Source organism: Oncorhynchus nerka, linkage group LG13 (genome assembly GCF_034236695.1).
Source record: "Oncorhynchus nerka isolate Pitt River linkage group LG13, Oner_Uvic_2.0, whole genome shotgun sequence".
Taxonomy (NCBI): Eukaryota; Metazoa; Chordata; class Actinopteri; order Salmoniformes; family Salmonidae; genus Oncorhynchus; species Oncorhynchus nerka.
In genome coordinates this window covers 52,476,502-52,497,637 of record NC_088408.1, presented here as the reverse complement: position 1 = coordinate 52,497,637, position 21,136 = coordinate 52,476,502, and the positions used below count along the sequence as shown (strand labels likewise).

At 44.2% G+C, this 21,136-nt stretch overlaps 1 protein-coding gene across 13 annotated transcripts in view; it reads left to right on the top strand.

The window, feature by feature from the left end:
• LOC115139683 (pumilio homolog 2-like) overlaps positions 1–21,136 on the top strand; it is a 53,850-nt gene that overhangs the window by 6,100 nt on the left and 26,614 nt on the right. For 3 of the 13 annotated variants that reach the window (XM_029677323.2, XM_029677315.2, XM_029677316.2), the window contains exons 3-18: positions 4,774–4,842; positions 4,971–5,076; positions 6,475–6,662; positions 7,266–7,429; positions 7,685–7,988; positions 8,097–8,190; positions 8,427–8,534; positions 9,067–9,215; positions 9,385–9,502; positions 10,290–10,457; positions 10,774–11,049; positions 11,277–11,504; positions 12,259–12,526; positions 12,713–12,842; positions 20,168–20,302; positions 20,783–20,920. In XM_029677323.2, coding sequence (XP_029533183.1) covers positions 4,774–4,842; positions 4,971–5,076; positions 6,475–6,662; positions 7,266–7,429; positions 7,685–7,988; positions 8,097–8,190; positions 8,427–8,534; positions 9,067–9,215; positions 9,385–9,502; positions 10,290–10,457; positions 10,774–11,049; positions 11,277–11,504; positions 12,259–12,526; positions 12,713–12,842; positions 20,168–20,302; positions 20,783–20,920 — 2,643 coding nt within the window. The remainder of the gene's footprint in view (positions 1–4,773; positions 4,843–4,970; positions 5,077–6,474; positions 6,663–7,265; positions 7,430–7,684; positions 7,989–8,096; positions 8,191–8,426; positions 8,535–9,066; positions 9,216–9,384; positions 9,503–10,289; positions 10,458–10,773; positions 11,050–11,276; positions 11,505–12,258; positions 12,527–12,712; positions 12,843–20,167; positions 20,303–20,782; positions 20,921–21,136) is intronic. The other 10 variants (XM_029677324.2, XM_029677317.2, XM_029677325.2 and 7 more) reach the window with 7 other exon arrangements.

Below are 21,136 nucleotides of genomic sequence, written 5' to 3'. Positions count from 1 at the left end.
ACCCAACAGACCTCCAGGCTGTGTAAGGGCTATTTCACCAAGAAGGAGATTAATGGAGTGCTGCATCATATGACCTGGCCTCCACAATCACCCGACTTTCACCCATTTTGAGATTGTTTCGGATGAGTTAGACCACAGAGTGAAGGAAAAGTAGTGAACAGGTGCTCAGCATATGTGGGAACTCCTTCAAGACTGTTGGAAATGCATTCCAGGTGAAGCTGGTTGAGACGATGTGTGTGCAATGCTGTCATCAAGGCAAATGTCTACTTTGAAGAATCTCAATGACAAAATATAGTAAAAATAAAGATACCGTTGAATGAGTAGAAGTGTCTGAACTTTTGACTAGGTGCTGCAGTATATAAACTCAGGGGTGTGAATACTTATGTAAATGAGATTTGTTTAATTTTCAGTATAGTTGCAAACATGTTTTCACTTTGTTATTGTGTGTGTAGAGGGGAGATCGACTTGAATCAATTTTGATTTCGGTCTGTAACACGTGGAATAAGTCAAGGGGAATGATTACCTTCTGAAGGCACTGTATAGAAAATTATTTTCCTGCGACTTGCATTGGGCAAATGTTTGAAATTATTTTTTTACATTTGCTGCTTCATTACAGTAGTTGTATGTTCCATAATAAATCCTTTTGGCTGTGAGATTATTGGCTTGCCACTGCATGTTTCAATTAACCTCTGAAAATGTTAAATTCCTGGTATGTATGCATAGTGTTTTCAATTGGTCACATTATTTTACTCTTTGCTAAAAAATGACCTGTTACCGGTTAACAAGGTTAGGTTAGTCAGCAGAAAAATTGACTGAAATTTGCATTCTAGGTAAAAAATCTTTTTCAGAGTGCAATTTTTTTTTTTTTAAGTTTAGGTTCCATTCCCAGGAAACACCCAGCTTGTAGACAACTGACTTGGGCTTGTGTGTAAAGGGGGGGGGGTCTCAGTCAGTGATATCTCGCACAAGGGTATAGGCTTGGCTTATATCTAACACGGAAACCAAACCGGCTTTACGCGTGCGCAAACTTATTTTGTCCCCCACAAAACGCGATCATGACACGCAGGTCAAAATATCAAAACAAACTCTGAACCAATAGGGTATGTGGGACGCTATAGCGTCCCATCTGGCCAACATCCAGTGAGATTGCAGAGTGCCAAATTAAAATACAGAAATGCTCATTATAAAAATTCAGAAAACAAAACATATTTTACATCATCTTTAAACCTAACTTCTTCTTAATCCAACCACTGTGTCGGATTTATAAAATGCTTTTCGGCGAAAGCATACCTAGCCCAGAACATAACCCAGTTGACAAATTATTACAAACAGTAACCAGCCAAGCAGAAGCGTTACAAAACTCAGAAAGAGAAAATTAATCCCGTACCTTTGATCTTCATATGGTGGCACTCCGGAGACATTCATTTACTCAATAAATGTTACTTTTGTTTGATAAAGTCTCTATCCAAAAACCTCTTTTGTTTGTTCGTTTTCTTTGGTAATCCACAGGCTCAAACGCAGTCAAAACAGGCAGACACAAATCTAAATTGTATCCGTAAAGTTCATAGAAACATGTCAAACAATGTTTATATTCAAACCTCAGGTTGTTTTTTGCCTAATCTATAATATTTCAACCGGACAATAACGTTGTCAATATAAAAGATAAACAAGAAATGCACTCTCTTGGGATTGCGCATGAAGAATCTCTGCAACACTGTAGGTTCCACTCATTCAGACTGGTCTTACTCCCTCATTTGTAAGAATACAAGCCTGAAACAATTTCTAAAGACGGTTGGCATCTAGTGGAAGGCATATATTCAGATATTGAGCCTTGCCTTGCTTCAAAGTAGCGTAGCCAAAATCCAACCATTAAAAATGTGAAGGAAAGTCCGTCTCGCTTTATTTGAATTTAATCTTATGGAGGCTTTGTGAAGCCTTTATTAAGGCTTAAGAACTACAGATTCCTCACAAATCATCTAACTGTATATTATGCTCTAAAGAGTATCAACAATTTATTTGTTCACATTTATTAATATTTTATAGAGCATGAAGTACGGTTATAGATTTGACCTATTTATGCAGTGCTTTATCTCAAATATTTTTCATTGTGCTCTTTATTTGTGTGCGCAGAGCCCTGCTTGAATAATGCAACGCGGCATGTAGAAATGTTGCAACTGTTAACTGTTTGCAAAAGTAGATTCATTAGCAATGCAAGAAGATACCAGTAGCTTCCAGTTCTGTAGTCTTACCTACCTCAGTTGGTTTCAGCTGAAGCCATCGTCAATTCATTACCCTAGTACTTTGTTTGATAATATACATAATTCAAAATATGGTGATTTCAAAGCTGATTGTCATTGCCACTAACTTTATTCGTTCACTTTGTATCCCTCAAGTCACTTCTCTCTCACTGTGAAGGACATCATTAGGTCTTAATGAGACAAACACTTTATTATTTATTTTTTATAAAACATGCAAGTTGCTTCATATGAAGAAATGTTGATCAGTACAATAAGTCCCATATGGAAGGGGAATATCTGTAGCCCCATGAAATCAGCCAAAACAAGCAAAATAACTTGATGCATGCATACTTGTATTGAATATGCATTCTACGGTATTGTGAATTGGCTAAGCTTCATCTTGATTTACACAGTTTATCAATACATATTTACCATTAAATATTAATGTACTTTGTTTATACAATCAATTTGACGTTGGTTAAAAAAAACGGACACCGGTCATGTCCTTGTTGGTGCGACCAAATTATGTGCTGGTGCCATCAACTGAAAGTTGGTAGCACCAGTGGAAAAAGTTTGTCTTAGAACCCTGGTAAGTGATTTCTATATTACTTTTCAGTGAACAGGTTAATTTATTTTAGACTCTTAATGTTGACCAATAAAATGTGTGTCGTTTTATAGGAACCTTGCAAGTGCTACAGGAGTTGGCATCCATTTGCTTTCTTCCAATTTTGTTATGGTGTCCTACATAAGGGACATGAGTGGCATTTCCATGTTATGATTGATTGAGGATCTCCATATTGCAGACGTCCGCGGGTGTTATTAAAATAGGCCGACGGCCTCAGGTTGTCCCCCAGGCTCCGGTCTTCTGGGAAGTCGTCAAATAAAGTCACTACGTCATTTAGTTTCCGCATTACACATTTCTGTATTTTGACATTCTTCTGCTGTACCGGAAAAGGCTGTATATTGCAAATGGACATGGCCGTTTTCTCAAACGGAAAAGACTTTGAAGACGCAACTTGGTGAGCACAGGTTTGGCCAAATGTACTTTTAGCCCAGAAACAAGATGGAGGCGGTCTCAATGCTCTGAGTTAATCACATTTTCCAAAATCCCAGAATCACACGGCTAGGTACATTGAAACCGCCTTGGCCCATATAGACGAACCTAAAGTTTCTGTCCGAAAGCTCTTTCAGGGACCCCGAAGCAACGCCTGGGGAAAAAGTGAATTTTCAGCACTTAAGTAAGGTCGCTGCTCGGGCTCCGAATTACCTATTGACCCGAAACTCCGCATTCGGGGTCGACTCAGCTAGGCCTACACACAATGTCAGAACTGGACCCACAGCTCGAAAATAAATAACTTTTTGAAGTTTAAAAAAATGGTTTTAACAGAAGGTGCTATGAATTGTGGGCCGGCTCTGAACTCTAAAAGAGTTGGACAAAGTGAGTTTGTTGTCAGTATGTCTTATGGCTGACTTGATGGCAGTATATGTTGGCATTGTACATTTTTATAATCCAAATGGACAGTGTACAGTTCCAATGTTTTTAATGAGTGATTTACCATCACTAAATGGACTGGCTGAAATCAACACCAACAAGCGATGGAGAGGAATCCCTATCACTACTAGGCCACCTCGAGTTCAACGTGCCAGTCAATTGGGCATTTCTGCAGTATATTAGGACATGTTCAATTCGTGTTGGTAAATGCCCATTGTAAGACATTGCAAATGGACAGTTTACATTTGTCCATTTCCAATGTATTTAATGAGGTATTTTCCATCACCAAATGGACAGGCTGAAATCAACACCAACGAGCGATTGGACAGTGTCCATTACACACATGCTATATTGTCAGTGTGAACATGCTCTTCTGCAAGTTGACTGTGCCCATTGCCAATAGATATCCATAAGGAGTTCCCATTACGAAATGGACATGCTGAGTCAACATCAACAAGAAATTCTTACTTCCTATGATCAAACATGACAAGTTGACCTTCTAGGGTGATTCAGGGCTTAACTTATATGCCATTTGGACATGGTTCGTTGACTTTTGGGTTCGGAAGCTGACTTCCTATGATCATATATGGCAAATGGACAAACTCAATAAAATAAGAGCTGTCCATACGGTTACTACATATGTATAATTTTGCAAAAAAAATCAGTCCCAAACAGTTTTTGAGGGTTTAAAATTGTGAAAAGAAATTGATTTTGAAAATGTCACCCTTAGGACCTGACTTTGACCATTTCCCATATGAAATCCTATGGTGGAGTGCTCTCTCCACCTTTGGGATTTTTGGAGTATGACATTTGCCATGTTGTGCTTGCAATATGTTTTTGATAAACTGCCGTCCATTTGAGTGGTATTTGCAATTGTGTATATGGTTCGCCCAATGCCAATAAGATGCCATTCATTTTTGTCCATTTCATGGGAGTCTTATCAAAACTAGCCTATTATGAATAAGGATACCATATTCACCGGGTCGAAGTGTGTGTGTGTGTGTGCTGAAACTGTCTAAAGGAAAATATTTGTTCCTATCTCAGGTTCGCACTGTGGATGAGATGAACTATGGTTTTCAAGCCCTTGCTTTGGAGTCCAGGGGCATGGGTGAGGTAGGTTGAGATCTGCCACATTGCAAGTTTCTTCCCTGTAAACTTAGGATAGGTTTTGTGCTACATCTTTCATTGAAGTCTTCCAGAATGTTGAATGTTCAAGTTTCCTTTTTGCCTTCTCTTTACAGATGCTGCCAGCAAAGAAACTGTGGGATTCGGATGAATTGGCCAAGGATGGAAGGAAAGGGATGCTCCTTGGAGAGGAGTGGAGGGTGAATGCCTGGGGATCTTCTCGTGAGTACCGTAATTGCTGGACTATTAAGCGCACCTGAATATAAACCGCACCCACTGAATTATTAAAAAATATGTATTTTGTACATAAATACGCCGCACATGTCTATAAGCCGCAGGTGCCTACCGGTACATTGAAACAAATTAACTTTACACAGCCTTTAAACGAAACACGGCTTGTAACAAAAATAAATAGGCTTTAACGAAACACGGCTTGTAAAAAATTAAAATAAGGTTCAAATTTTGGGAATAAAGTAGTGACTTATAGTCCAGCAATTACGGTAGTTTTCTGTGCCTCTGCTGGTCTGTTTTACCCTATGGTTTTTAGAGAACTGCAATGACGAAGTCTGTCGATCTGCTAGCAGATAACCACAGATTTGAAGTCATTGTGCTAACGCTAGTTAGCATTGGCTCGCAAAACTGCATAACATTCTTCATACTGGACACAGAGACATAAACATGGTATCTATGAGTTCATCTGACTCTGGGGCAGTACCAAAATTGCCAATTCAACCCAAAATCAAAATGTCCTATGCATAAATAAATAGTAGGCTTGGCCCGTATCCAGCTTGTCATACCTTCATTACCGATCTTGTGCCGTCCCGGGATATCCTGAAATACCGGCACTAAACACAAGTGTTTACAATCTGCACTGTCTGTAGATTTTCAATACATTGCTGGCTTATGTGCTACGCCACTGTTTATTATAATAATAATATTTATTATTATTACGTGTTAAATCATATCCAGCTCAGGGTTCCAGATATGCATTTGAAGGTCTCTAATGCTGACCTTTTTTACAAGGAACATGCGTGCGCCTAAGTACATTTTATTTTTTATTCCATACTTCTAACTAGATCACCTGGTGCATGCTGCACAACCATTAGTGACTCACAAGACTCTGGTCTTGCATCGTTGTGTGCTGAGGACTGGGGACCACTGGCAAACTTCAGAATAAAAAATTGTGACCAGTGAAATGAACACGATCTACTTTATCTCCTAATGTATTCCATGAGTTGACTGCAAGTATTTACTTAAAAAGTAGCAAAAAAATTCAAAAGATTTAAATAAAATAATAAAAATTCAAAGAAATAGTTTCAACGGTATTGATGATATGGAAAAACCATCCCATGTCTAATTCCAAATACCCCGGTACACCGCCCAAGCCTAACAAATAGCCTTACAGTTTAGTGTGTGAAATTAAAGTACTGCATTTACTACTCAGTTCAACTGGTACCATCAAGACCATGTACCAAGACCAGATAGCTTTTTCAAGAAACATGCTGAAACTCTAAATCTCCTTTTGTGGAATGCTTGGTCAACGCTATCTTCCTATTATGATCATGTCTCAGTCCTTGATGTCTCTATTCTTTGCTCCACCCCCATTCCTCTGATGAGCAGATCACTCAGTGTCCCAGCCTATCATGGTGCAGCGGCGACCCGGACATGGTTTCCATGGGAACGGAGATGCTAGCTCTGTGCTGTCCCCTCGCTCTGAGGGAGGAGGCCTGGGAGTGAGCATGGTGGAGTACGTCCTGAGCTCCTCCCCCGGTGACAAGATGGATGGCCGCTACAGGAACGGTGGCTATGTAAGTCTTTCTGCCAAGGTTTCTTTTGCTCTTTCCTTTTCGCCGATCCACACAGAACCAAGAGAATACCTACATCAGGCTCAATAGATGTGTTTGCTGACTGTCACAAATGATGTACTTGCTTTAATGGGGCAGAAGTCTGTGTGTTATGATTATGGATGACCACATGGCTAGCAACAAGGACAAGTTGGAAATCGTAGGTGGCTTGTTTCTGCTAGTTTTTTGATACCATGTCTTGTTTTCAGGTGTTTTGACTGTCACATTTATGCTAATATGGCCCAAAATTTGCTAGCTAACGATGTATTTGAGACAATGTGTGCATGTTATTTTGTTTTCAATAAACATTGGATTCGAAATATAGTTTAAATGTTGTCAACAATCTAAGCCAACTTCATCTGTGTTTCCCCCATAGTTGTGCACTTGTCGGTTTTGTGCCTAACCAGTCCATAGTGATACAAAAATTGTTTAGTTATTCCAGAAATGCAACTTCAAATGAAGCTTCAAATGATCTTATTGCTTAGTGTTGGGCTCTACCCTCATGGTCTCCAATGGAGTATTGTGTCACTTTGGAGAAACAAGCCTGAATTTTGGGGGGTTTTGCAGGGCGGAGTGGACGTTGACACGGACAGGAGGGAGAAGGGCGACACGCAAGACAAGACGTCTTCGTTCGAAGAGGACAAGAGCCCTGAAATGAAAGTGGGAGAGGAGAATGATGCCAATGGGAGAGGCCTGCTCAACGGCATGGACAGAGACTGCAAAGACTTCAAGTATGGTTCCCTGTTAATGGTTATTTGGGGGGTCATGAAATAATCATTATAAGATGTATTTACCAATCCTTCACTGCGCTTGTAGTTTCCTCTGGAAAATGAAATCTATTTTAATTGAATTATGCAGATAAGACATTCAAGTCACTTCCAAGCTGTATTAGATGTATGTATTTATTTTTGGTTCAGGCAGTCAATGTCATTGAGACCGTTGTGAACAAAGCCTCTAAGGCTATATTGTCACATGTACTTCTCTAGCCCCACCCCAGGAAGTCGCCAGGCCTCCCCGATTGAGGCGGTGGAGAGGATGGGTCCCGGCCAGGCTGGGCTGGAGATAATGTCTCAGCACCACGCACAGCACCATGTCATGCAGCCCCAGAATCCAGCCCAGAACAAGCCCCAGCAGCAGGAGGACTTCCAGAGCCAAGAGACTCAGAACATAGGCAGCATGGATCAGCAGCAGGGTGTGGAGTCCCTCCAGTTCGACTACGCTGGCAACCAGATCCAGGTGGACTCCTCAGGCACCCCCGTCGGCCTGTTTGACTACAACTCCCAGCAGCAGGTGGGTTGAGCAAGGGACCAGATTTCTTATCAATGCATAGATAAACCTGCTTGAGAGGAGTGGAAACTGCCGTAGAACAAGTTACACACTTGAATGTCTGTTTTCCAGTTGTTCCAGCGGTCCAACCATCTGACTGTCCAGCAGCTCACTGCTGCCCAGCAGCAACAGTATGCCCTGGCTGCTGCCCAGCAACAACACCTTGGTAAGTTGTAGCTTTATTACTATAGACAGTGTAGGTACTGTGGATTTATTTATACATCTACCTGGCTCCAAACGGTACACGTACATACAAGGATTAGAGCATGTTTGTGCAAGATTTGGTAGTCATAGTTAGAATTTTGTGTAAGTGAAACAGTTACAGAATCCCATACTAGTTTGAGTTTGACGGCCGTTTGATGTGTTATTCAATATGCACGCATGGCTAACTGTTTTCTCCAGCCGGCCTTGCTCCCGCGTTTGTGCCTAACCCATACATCATCAACGCTGGACCCCCCGGAGCCGACCCCTACACTGCTGCAGGACTTGCCGCAGCAGCTACACTTGCCGGTTAGCAATCCACACACACATATATTGGTGGGAAAAGTACCCAATTGTTATACTTGTGTAAAAGTAAAGATACCTTCATACAAAATGACTCCAGTGAAAGTTACCCAGTAAAATCTTACTTGGGTAAAAGTTTTAGTTTTAAATATACTTAAGTATCAAAGTACAAGTATAAATAATTTCAAATGCCTTATATTAGGCAAAGCAGACTGCCACATGTTTTATTTTATTTACAATAATGTTCCTGTCCTGCTAAGCATTCAAAATGTAATGTACTTTTGGGTGTCAGAGAAAATGGAGCAAAAAGTACATAATATTGTTTAGGAATGTGGTAAAGTAAAAGTTGTCAAATATAAATACTCCCCCTCCCCTCCAAAAAAATACTTAAGTACTTTCAAATAGTTTTTACTTAAGTATTTTACATTCACTCATTGTGTACCGTTAATAGCTTCTTGATCCACACTAACGTAACAATTTTATCAAACTGTTCATGCCACAGGTTTGGTAGTAGTAACTGAGGACTCCCTTCCCTTAGGGCCTACAGTGGTTCCCCCCCAGTACTATGGTGTTCCTTGGGGCGTGTACCCTGCCAACCTCTTCCAGCAACAGGCGGCGGCTGCGGCTGCCAGTCACAATGCTAACCAGCAGGCATCCAATCAGGGACCAGGGCCGGGACAGCAACAGGTAAGCATTTCACCAACTAACAGCAGGTAACTGGAGAATTTAAGTATCAGAGTTATGATGGAGAATTTAAAGGGATAATGCTTGTATTTGGCGCATGTGACAAATAGTTTGATTTGATCTTGTAATTGAAGTCATTTTTTTTATGAGGTTGGGGTGCTCTTCTTTCCAGGCGATGCGTGCCGGGAACAACCAACGCCCCCTCACCCCTGGTCAGGGCCAGCAAAGCCAGCAGGACTCCCTGGCAGCAGCCGCCGCCAACCCGGCCCTCGCTTATGCTGGTATGCCAGGTCGGTGACACTACACAGAGTAATGTTAGTTTAGGAGCAGACATAAGGGCTTTTAACACTGCCAAACCAAGCTATACTGAGCAGGCCTGGTTAAGCATCTACTTAGCCCGTGTCTAGACTTGACAGTTCAGGCAGCTTTATTATTCTGATCATAGAGTTCTGATCACGGAATTCCCCTACACCCACATTTTAAATGTGTTTACGATGTGTCCGGATTCCCTTTCCCCACGCTATATTCAAATTCCAGTATGCATTCTACAAAAGGTGGACTAGGCTAAATATGATAATAACACAACTACTGATGGCAGTAGCGAACTACTCTAGCTTACTAGCCAGCTAACCTCTAAAGCTAGCCAGCAAGTTAGCAAGCAGCAATAAAATGGATTGCAAATAGGTCAGAATAACTAGCCCAAAACGTTTTTATTCTCTAAATATTATCTTACTGGCTTGCATTTATGAGGCCAGCAAACACATTCCTCACATGCTAGGAACATGTTTCTTCCGTTATAATGAAAGGTGCCTCTCGGTCCCAAAACAGGTTTTCTGGAGACTTGTGGAATGAGTTCTGATGACGTCGCCCACTGTATTTGCTTTCGGTAGCCTGTTTGCTTCCAGACTGAGAATATTCATTCATACTGTTGGCATACCTTTTGTGTGCATACTCCTTCAACCTGCCTTTCTCTTGCTTATGATTATGGTGCAATAAGATCGCTCCCCTTCAGTGCCCTCACGCTCCCTCTCGTAGATCACACACCTGGCTGATTTTCATAAGTGCGTTTCCCCTCAGTGTGTCTGTCTCCTGCCCACCCAGGTTACCAGATGCTGGCCCCCGCCGCCTACTACGATCAGAACGGAACCCTGGTTATGGCCTCCGGAGCCCGTGGCGGTCTGGGAGGGCCTGTCCGCCTGGTTCAAACCCCGCTTCTCATCAACCCACAGGCCGCAGCGCAGGCTGGTGAGTACCTAGTGTTGTCTGGCCCTGTGCTTTCATAATGTTGCAGTGTTGGAAATGGTGTCTTTTAAAGGAGGCTTAGAAGCCAGTGGAATGAGTGCCACATTTAGTGTGAACACACTGTGCTTGTGAAAATTTGTCAGGATTTTATCATCTCCAGACTCACACTTGCAATGACGTGAAATAATTGCTAATGCTGATGGTGCTGTCCCACAGTTTTATGGCACTAACCCACCTCCTGTCCTCTCCCAATGGGCACCACACTGAGCCGTGTTGACCGAGTTTTGATCTCTTTTCATCCCTCTCTCCCTCTATTTAGCCGCTGCGGCGTCAGCGTCCGGCTCGGGCAACAACATGTCGGGCCCTCAGCCCAACGGCCTGTACCGCTCCATGCCGCAACAGCCGCCCCAGAACCAGGGCCTGCCCTCCAGCTCCTTCTATGGCACTGCGTCGGTGCCGGCCAGCTCCCAGAGCAGCTCCCTGTTCTCCCACACATCCCAGGCCCCGCCGCCCACCTCCTCCCTGGGCTTTAGTGGCACCGGCGGCTCCCTGGGCGTGGGCCTGGGCTCGGCGCTCGGAGGCTTCGGATCATCAGGTAAGTGGAGAAGGAACTTGCAGCTTCAGGTTAATCATTGTAGATATGCAAAAAGCATGCATAAAATGTAATTCCATGCACCACAAAAAAAGTATACTTTTCTCTTGGCAATTCACTGAGTTTTTCAATCTGTACCCCCACTTTGTTCTTTTTCTCTACTCCCTCTTAAAATAATTAAAATAATCCCCCTCCTAATTTCAGTCTTCGTCTCTCTCTCCCTCCCGTAGTGTCGAGCTCTACCAGCAGCAGCGTCTCTCGCCGGGACTCCCTACTGGCAAGCTCTGACCTGTACAAGCGTGGCGGCAGCAGCCTCACCCCCATTGGCCAGCCCTTCTACAACAGCCTAGGCTATTCCTCCTCGCCCAGTCCCATTGGCCTAACTCCGGGCCACTCCCCACTCACACCTCCACCCTCTCTGCCATCCTCTCACGGATCCTCCTCCAGCCTTCACCTGGGTAAGGCCGCAAGGAGTGTTATTTTTTTCAATACATTTTTTATTTGAGCATATACAGTTGTGGCCAAATATATTGGCACCCTTGCACTTTCCTTAAATAATTCACTGTCTTCTCAAATAAGTTGAAATATGAAGAAACTTTTGGTTTCCTGTCCTCTCCCATTGGCACCCCGGAAGTAGTGCACCCCAGAGGGGAGCACAGCCTTGGGCCAAAATAACTGCTATCAATGACCTAGCTACACCTTTCTACTGGCAATTGGGTCTACTCTTCAACAGCAGTAAACAGTGCCCTCAACCAACTGCTGTTTTCAGATCTTGCCATAGAGTTTTGCTGGCCATTTCAGAACAGTCCATTTGTTTCTTAAACCAATCCTGGATGCTTTTTGATGTGTGTTTGGTGTCCACAGAACATTTTCCCGGGATTTAAGCTTTAGGTAGGTTTTTGAGAAGTTCTTGTCTCCTTCAGCAGTGGGGTTTACCAATGAAGCATTCAAAGAAAAGAACACCCACTGCTTTGGTAACTTATTTGAGAAATATGGAATTATTTAAGAAAAGTCCAAGGTACTGATATATTTTGCAGTAAACTATACATGAACTTCACTCAACCAATACTCTGCGTAACTGTGCTGCTGTCCATGCAACATCTGTAGAAATGGGGCTAGAGTGGGAATTAACGTAGTGAGGGTTGAAAATTTTTATTTCTATGGCAACACCCATTCATCATTTTGTTCCGCCCTGGCATCCCCAACTCCCAGGCGGCCTGACGAACGGCAGTGGGCGCTACATCTCGGCAGCGCCGGGTGCGGAGGCAAAGTATCGCAGCGCAGGAGCCACCTCCAGCCTGTTCAGCTCCAGCAGCCAGCTGTTCCCGCCATCGCGGCCCCGCTACAGCCGCTCGGACGTCATGCCCAGCGGGCGAAGCCGCCTGCTGGAGGATTTCCGCAACAACCGCTTCCCCAACCTGCAGCTGCGTGACTTGCCCGGCCACATGGTGGAGTTCTCCCAGGACCAGCACGGCTCCAGGTGGGTGATAGACATACGGATCAACGGACACACACACACACACACAGTGATACAAACACATCCGTTGCTGCATATTACACCCTCCTATCATGCTCTTGAGACACTTCCTTATCACTATATGATGATTGTGTTGCCACTAAAATTCCCTTCCCATGTCCCTCCTTCCTCTTCCCCGTCTGTCTCCAGGTTCATCCAGCAGAAGCTGGAGAGGGCCACCCCCGCTGAGAGGCAGATGGTGTTTGGGGAGATCCTGCAGGCGGCCTATCAGCTGATGACCGACGTGTTTGGCAACTACGTCATCCAGAAGTTCTTTGAGGTGGGGACTGTTGTCACAGTTGTAGGGTTACATTTGATGGTACTTGGGATATTTGTGTCATCATTGATTCATAATCATACCAACTTTTAATGTGCCTTCAATACAGTATGTGTCTGATTTTAGCTTTTTACTAACGCTGATTTAAAAAAAATATATATATTTTAATTTTTGTATAAATATATATATCAAAGAAGGTTAATCATGACATGGTTGTCTGAATGACTTGGGATGCACCTATTGTAAGTTAATGTGGGTAAGAGCATTGCTTTAAAATGTATGCAGTACCAGTCAAAAGTTTGGACACTTACTCATTCAAGGGGTTTTCTTTATTTTCTACATTGTAGAATAATAGTGCACACATCAAAACTATTAAATAACACATGGAATCATGTAATAACCAAAAAGTGTTGAACAAATCAAAATATATTTGAGATTCTTCAAAGTAGCTACCCTTTGCCATGATGAAAGCTTTGCACACTCTTGGCATTCTCTGAACCAACTTCACCTGGAATGCTTTTCCAACAGTCTTGAAGGAGTTCCCACATGTTTAGCTCTTTCCCTTCACTCTGCTGTTCAACTCATCCCAAACCATCTCAACTGAGTTATGTGCGGGTGATTGTGGAGGCCAGGTCATCTGATGCAGCACTCCATCACACTCCTTGGTCAGATAGCTCTTACACAGCTTGGAGGTGTGTTTTGGGTCATTGTTCTGTTGAAAAACAAATGATAGCCCCACTAAGTGTAAACCAGGTGAATGGTGTATCGCTGCAGAATGCTGTGGTAGTCATGCTGGTGTCTTAAATTATAAATAAATCACTGACAGTGTCACCAGCAAAGCACCCCCACACATCACACCTCCTCCGAACCACACATGCTGAGATCATCCGTTCACCTACTCCACGTCTCACAAAGACATGGCGGTTGGAACCGGTCTGATGTTCATTGCTTGGATTTCTTGGCTCAAGCAAGTCTCTTATTGGTGTCCTTTTAGTAGTGGTTTCTTTAATAGTGGTTTCATTTCTGAGGCTGGTACCTAATTAACTTATCTTCTGAAGCAGAGCTAACTCGGAGTCTTCCTTTCCAGTGGCGGTTCTCATGAGAGCCAACTTCGTCATAGTGCTTGATGATTTGTGACTGCACTTTTTTTTTTAATTTTTTTTTATTTCACCTTTATTTAACCAGGTAGGCTAGTTGAGAACAAGTTCTCATTTGCAACTGCGACCTGGCCAAGATAAAGCATAGCAGTGTGAACAGACAACACAGAGTTACACATGGAGTAAGCAATTAACAAGTCAATAACACAGTAGGAAAAAAAATGGGCAGTCTATATACAATGTGTGCAAAAGGCATGAGGAGGTAGGCGAATAATACAATTTTGCAGATTAACACTGGGGTGATAAATGATCAGATGGTCATGTACAGGTAGAGATATTGGTGTGCAAAAGAGCAGACAAGTAAATAAATAAATAAAATAAAAAAACAGTATAAAAACAGTATGGGGATGAGGTAGGTGAAAATGGGTGGGCTATTTACCAATAGACTATGTACAGCTGCAGCGATCGGTTAGCTGCTCGGATAGCTGATGTTTGAAGTTGGTGAGGGAGATAAAAGTCTCCAACTTCAGCGATTTTTGCAGTTCATTCCAGTCACAGGCAGCAGAGTACTGGAACGAAAGGCGGCCAAATGAGGTGTTGGCTTTAGGGATGATCAGTGAGATACACCTGCTGGAGCGTGTGCTACGGATGGGTGTTGCCATCGTGACCAGTGAACTGAGATAAGGCGGAGCTTTACCTAGCATGGACTTGTAGATGACCTGGAGCCAGTGGGTCTGGCGACGAATATGTAGCGAGGGCCAGCCGACTAGAGCATACAAGTCGCAGTGGTGGGTGGTATAAGGTGCTTTGGTGACAAAACGGATGGCACTATGATAGACTGCATCCAGTTTGCTGAGTAGAGTGTTGGAAGCGATTTTGTAGATGACATCGCCGAAATCGAGGATCGGTAGGATAGTCAGTTTTACTAGGGTAAGCTTGGCGGCGTGAGTGAAGGAGGCTTTGTTGCGGAATAGAAAGCCGACTCTTGATTTGATTTTCGATTGGAGATGTTTGATATGAGTCTGGAAGGAGAGTTTGCAGTCTAGCCAGACACCTAGGTACTTATAGATGTCCACATATTCAAGGTCGGAACCATCCAGGGTGGTGATGCTAGTCGGGCATGCGGGTGCAGGCAGCGATCGGTTGAAAAGCATGCATTTGGTTTTACTCGCGTTTAAGAGCAGTTGGAGGCCACGGAAGGAGTGCTGTATGGCATTGAAGCTCGTTTGGAGGTTAGATAGCACAGTGTCCAATGACGGGCCGAAAGTATATAGAATGGTGTCGTCTGCGTAGAGGTGGATCAGGGAATCGCCCGCAGCAAGAGCAACATCATTGATATATACAGAGAAAAGAGTCGGCCCGAGAATTGAACCCTGTGGCACCCCCATAGAGACTGCCAGAGGACCGGACAGCATGCCCTCCGATTTGACACACTGAACTCTGTCTGCAAAGTAATTGGTGAACCAGGCAAGGCAGTCATCCGAGAAACCGAGGCTATTGAGTCTGCCGATAAGAATATGGTGATTGACAGAGTCGAAAGCCTTGGCGAGGTCGATGAAGACGGCTGCACAGTACTGTCTTTTATCGATAGCGGTTATGATATCGTTTAGTACCTTGAGCGTGGCTGAGGTGCACCCGTGACCGGCTCGGAAACCAGATTGCACAGCGGAGAAGGTACGGTGGGATTCGAGATGGTCAGTGACCTGTTTGTTGACTTGGCTTTCGAAGACCTTAGATAGGCAGGGCAGGATGGATATAGGTCTATAGCAGTTTGGGTCCAGGGTGTCTCCCCCTTTGAAGAGGGGGATGACTGCGGCAGCTTTCAATCCTTGGGGATCTCAGACGATATGAAAGAGAGGTTGAACAGGCTGGTAATAGGGGTTGCGACAATGGCGGCAGATAGTTTCAGAAATAGAGGGTCCAGATTGTCAAGCCCAGCTGATTTGTACGGGTCTAGGTTTTGCAGCTCTTTCAGAACATCTGCTATCTGGATTTGGGTAAAGGAGAACGTGGAGAGGCTTGGGCGAGGAGCTGCGGGGGGCGGAGCTGTTGGCCGAGGTTGGAGTAGCCAGGCGGAAGGCATGGCCAGCCGTTGAGAAGTGCTTATTGAAGCTTTCGATAATCGTGGATTTATCGGTGGAGACCGTGTTACCTAGCCTCAGTGCAGTGGACAGCTGGGAGGAGGTACTCTTGTTCTCCATGGACTTCACAGTGTCCCAGAACTTTTTGGAGTTGGAGCTACAGGATGCAAACTTCTGCCTGAAGAAGCTGGCCTTAGCTTTCCTGACTGACTGCGTGTATTGGTTCCTGACTTCCCTGAACAGTTGCATATCACGGGGCTATTCGATGCTATTGCAGTCCGCCACAGGATGTTTTTGTGCTGGTCGAGGGCAGTCAGGTCTGGAGTGAACCAAGGGCTGTATCTGTTCTTGGTTCTGCATTTTTTGAACGGAGCATGCTTATCTAAAATGGTGAGGAAGTTACTTTTAAAGAATGACCAGGCATCCTCAACTGACGGGATGAGGTCAATGTCCTTCCAGGATACCCGGGCCAGGTCGATTAGAAAGGCCTGCTCACAGAAGTGTTTTAGGGAGCGTTTGACAGTGATGAGGGGTGGTCGTTTGACTGCGGCTCCATGGCGGATACAGGCAATGAGGCAGTGATCGCTGAGATCCTGGTTGAAGACAGCGGAGGTGTATTTGGAGGGCCAGTTGGTCAGGATGACGTCTATGAGGGTGCCCTTGTTTACAGAGTTAGGGTTGTACCTGGTGGGTTCCTTGATGATTTGAGTGAGATTGAGGGCATCTAGCTTACATTGTAGGACTGCCGGGGTGTTAAGCATATCCCAGTTTAGGTCACCTAACAGAACAAACTCTGAAGCTAGATGGGGGCGATCAATTCACAAATGGTGTCCAGGGCACAGCTGGGAGCTGAGGGTGGCCGGTAGCAGGCGGCAACAGTGAGAGACTTATTTCTGGAGAGGGTAATTTTCAAAATTAGTAGTTCGAACTGTTTGGGTATGGACCTGGAAAGTATGACGTTACTTTGCAGGCTATCTCTGCAGTAGACTGCAACTCCGCCCCCTTTGGTAGTTCTATCTTGACGGAAGATGTTATAGTTGGGTATGGAAATCTCTGAATTTTTGGTGGCCTTCCTGAGCCAGGATTCAGACACGGCAAGGACATCAGGGTTAGCCGAGTGTGCTAAAGCAGTGAGTAAAACAAACTTAGGGAGGAGGCTTCTGATGTTGACATGCATAAAACCAAGGCTTTTTCGATCACAGAAGTCAACAAATGAGGGTACCTGGGGACATGCAGGGCCTGGGTTTACCTCCACATCACCCGCGGAACAGAGAAGGAGTAGTATGAGGGTGCGGCTAAAGGCTATCAAAACTGGTCGCCTAGAGCGTTTGGGGCAGAGGATAAGAGGAGCAGGTTTCTGGGCATGGTAGAATATATTCAGGGCATAATGCACAGACAGGGGTATGGTGGGGTGCGGGTACAGCGGAGGTAAGCCCAGGCACTGGGTGATGATGAGACAGGTTGTATCTCTGGACATGCTGGTTGTAATGGGTGAGGTCACCGCATGTGTGGGAGGTGGGACAAAGGAGGTAACAGGGGTATGCAGAGTGGGTCTAGGGGTTCCATTGTGAACTAAAACAATTATAACTAACCTGAACAACAGTATACAAGGCATATTGACATCTGAGAGAGACATACAGCGAGGCATACAGTAATCACAGGTGTTGAATTTGGAAAGCTAGCTAAAAACAGTAGGCGAGGCTAATCCGCTAGCACAACAAACAGCAGGTAAAATGGCGTTGACTAGGCAACGGGGCCGACAGGTAAGACAAACAAGCAGAAAGGAGTACCGTGATTAATGGACAGTCCAGCGTGCGTCAGCTATGTAGCCAAGAGATCTGTGACCAGGGGGCAGCGGTGGATGGGCAGGGGGGCTGGCGAGTGTTATCCAGGTTTTTTTTTTTTTTTTTTTTAACTAACAATGACTAACTAGCTTGTAGCTAGTTAGCTGGTTAGCGTCTGGAGGTTCTTGAGTGTGTCATAAAAATAAAAATAAGAGTAAAAGTAATAGCGATTCCGTATCACATTGGGTGAGGCAGGTTTCCGGAAGGTATAAACAAATTAAAAATCAAAAAGAGATAGAAAGTAAATGGGGTCAGAGAGTGATTGGGACGCGGTGGTACAGACGGTTAGCAGGCCTGTGCTAACAAGCTAACAGTTCGTAGGCCCGAGCTAGACAAGGTAGCAGTTAGCGGACCGGAGCTTGACAAGCTAGCCGTTAGCAGGCCGAATTAGCAAGCAGGGAGATAGCGAGGGCTAGAGAGTTAACCTTTGGGGGACGTCGCGATGGGGTGAGTCTGTTTATTTATTCCTCTTCATGCGGTGAGCTGGAGATACAGCGATTCAGAAAGCTCGCGGGCCTTGGCCAGCAGATGGATCTTTGGCGATGTCGCAGCGGAAAAGCCTGTTGAAACCCCTCGGACGATTATGTCGGCGGACCAGTCGTGATGGATCGGCGGGGCTCCGTGTCGGCAGTAGAGGGTCAGTAGAGGGTCCAGGCCAATTGGCAAATTAGGTATTTTTGGACCTCTTCGGGTAGTCGGGAGATGGGCTTAGCTCGAGGCTAGCTCCAGGCTAACTGGTGCTTGCTCTGGGACAGAGACGTTAGCCAGGAGTAGCCACTCGGATTGCAGCTAGCTATTTACGATGATCCGGTATAAAGCTTCAGAGCTTGCGGTAGGAATCCGGAGATGTGGTAGAGAAAAAGCAGTCTGATATGCTTTGGGTAGATGTCGCGCTGGTGTCCTAGTTAGCGTTGAAGACCGCTAGCAGTGGCTAGCTAGTAGCTAGTTAGCGGCTAGCTTCTGATGAGGGTTCCGATTCTAAAGCATAGAAAAAGCAGATCCGTACAACATTGGGTGATGCGGGTTGCAGGAGAGTATATTCAGCCTGTGGTTGGGAAGTGAGATTAAAATATGTACGAAATATGTACGAAATATATACGGAAAAAACTATATTTACACTATACAGGACAGGACAAGACAAAACACACGTCCGACTGCTACGCCATCTTGGTGGTTGTTCTTGGTTCACTTGAAGAAACTTATAATTTTCGACTGACCTTCATGTCTGAAAGTAATGATGGACTGTCGTTTCTCTTTGTTTATTTGAGCTGGTCATGCCATAATACGGACTTGGTCTTTTACCAAATAGGGCTGTCTTCTGAATACCACCCTAATGGGTTCTGACTCCTAAACTTGAAATATTGTTAATTATCAGGTCTCCTATGGAAATGAGTGCCATTGTCTAGTTTCTACACCAGAAGTTAATGGTTATCTGTAGGAGGAATGTATATGGTGGAGACAATTAAGCTTGCAATGCACTGAGTAAAGGCAATCACATGGTTGCAGTCACTGATAAGGGTGGTGAATGGGGGCCGAGGTTAGGTCCGGTCACTTTAAGGGAGAAGGAACAGTTTATTGCCCGGAACACTTAACTTCCTGCTTAGAAATAAAGATGTAATGTTTAGAGGGAAGGAGGATACTTCACCCAAATTCGGGTCATTGTTCTGTTGAAAAACAAATGATAGCCCCACTATCATATATACTTGTGCTGATGGAAACAAGTCTTTGTCTGTTCAGCTGTCCGACCCTTTGGGTGAATACAACCCTAACCTTGTCACAACACAACTGATTGGCTCAAACGCATTAAGGAAAGAAATTCCACAAAATAACTTTTAACAAGGCACTACGGTTAATTGAAATACGTTCTAGGTGACTACCTCATGAAGCTGGTTGAGAGAATGCCAAGAGTGTGCAAAGCTGTCAAGTCAAAGGGTGGATACTTTTAAGAATCTCAAACAAATCAAAATGTATTTGAACACTTTTGGTTACCTCATGATTTAATGTGTTATTTCGTAGTTTTGATGTCTTCACTATTCTACAATGTAGAAAATAGTAAAAATAAAGAACCCCTTGAATGAGTAGGTGTCAAATTGACCTACTGTATATTCAGCAAACACTTATCAATAATAAATGCCATTTACCAGACTTAAACATGATTTTATAAATCCAAAGTTACTTAATCATGCTTTAATACATTTACGTGAATCAAACCCACATTGTGGTGCTGCAAGCACCATGCTCTACCAACTGAGCCAGAGAGAACAGGTCGTCATATTTTTGCATCATCATTGAAATGTTCTCTGCAGTTTGGCAGTTCAGATCAGAAGCTGGCTCTTGCCACCCGAATCCGCGGCCACGTGCTGCCCCTGGCCTTGCAGATGTATGGCTGCCGAGTGATCCAGAAGGCCCTGGAGTCCATATCCTCCGACCAGCAGGTAATTGTAAGTGGATCTTCACTTCTCTTCTGATTATAGACAGAGGTTTTTTTTTGGGGGGGGGGGTGCTTCTAGGAAGAGTCCCAAATGACACCCTATTCCCTATATACGATGCACTACTTTTGACCAGAACTCCATGGGTCCTGGTCAAAAGTTGTGCACTATAAAGGGAATAGGGTGCCGTTTGAGACATTGCCCTGGTGTTGTTGTTAACTGTGTTTCTGAGTGTGGTGAACTCTCCAGTAAGCATGGGGGATGGATACCTATGTAGTATGGTCCTGTTGTCGTCCTCTTTGAATTGCCCTTTACATTGTCTGTCACCCAAAGTCCTCAATCTATTATCAACGAGCCATTAGAAGGTAAATGGATGTGTAATGACTTGGTCATTCTATTTCCATGGGATTAACATAGATGGGTTGAAAATGTTCAGAATATCTATGGAGGGAGAGCTGGATGAATTACTCCACTCTCTTTCCCCTTCCTCAGAGTGACATAGTGCGGGAGCTAGACGGCCATGTGCTAAAGTGTGTGAAGGATCAGAACGGAAACCATGTGGTGCAGAAGTGTATCGAGTGTGTACAGCCCCAGGCCCTGCAGTTCATCATTGATGCCTTCCAGGGCCAGGTGAGAGCCAATTCAGTTGGTCATGCAATGGAAAACTGTTTGTAACAGTAAAGGAGAATGTGTTTCTGATAGGAGAATTCATGTTGACCCTTCCTGTTACGTAGTTTTTTTTTCTATGTTTAGTGCTTAATGTACATGACCCAGAAAACATCAACCCAACCTCCAGTCACATTGTGTTCAGCAGGGCACACTGCATCAAAACATTATCCAACGGGG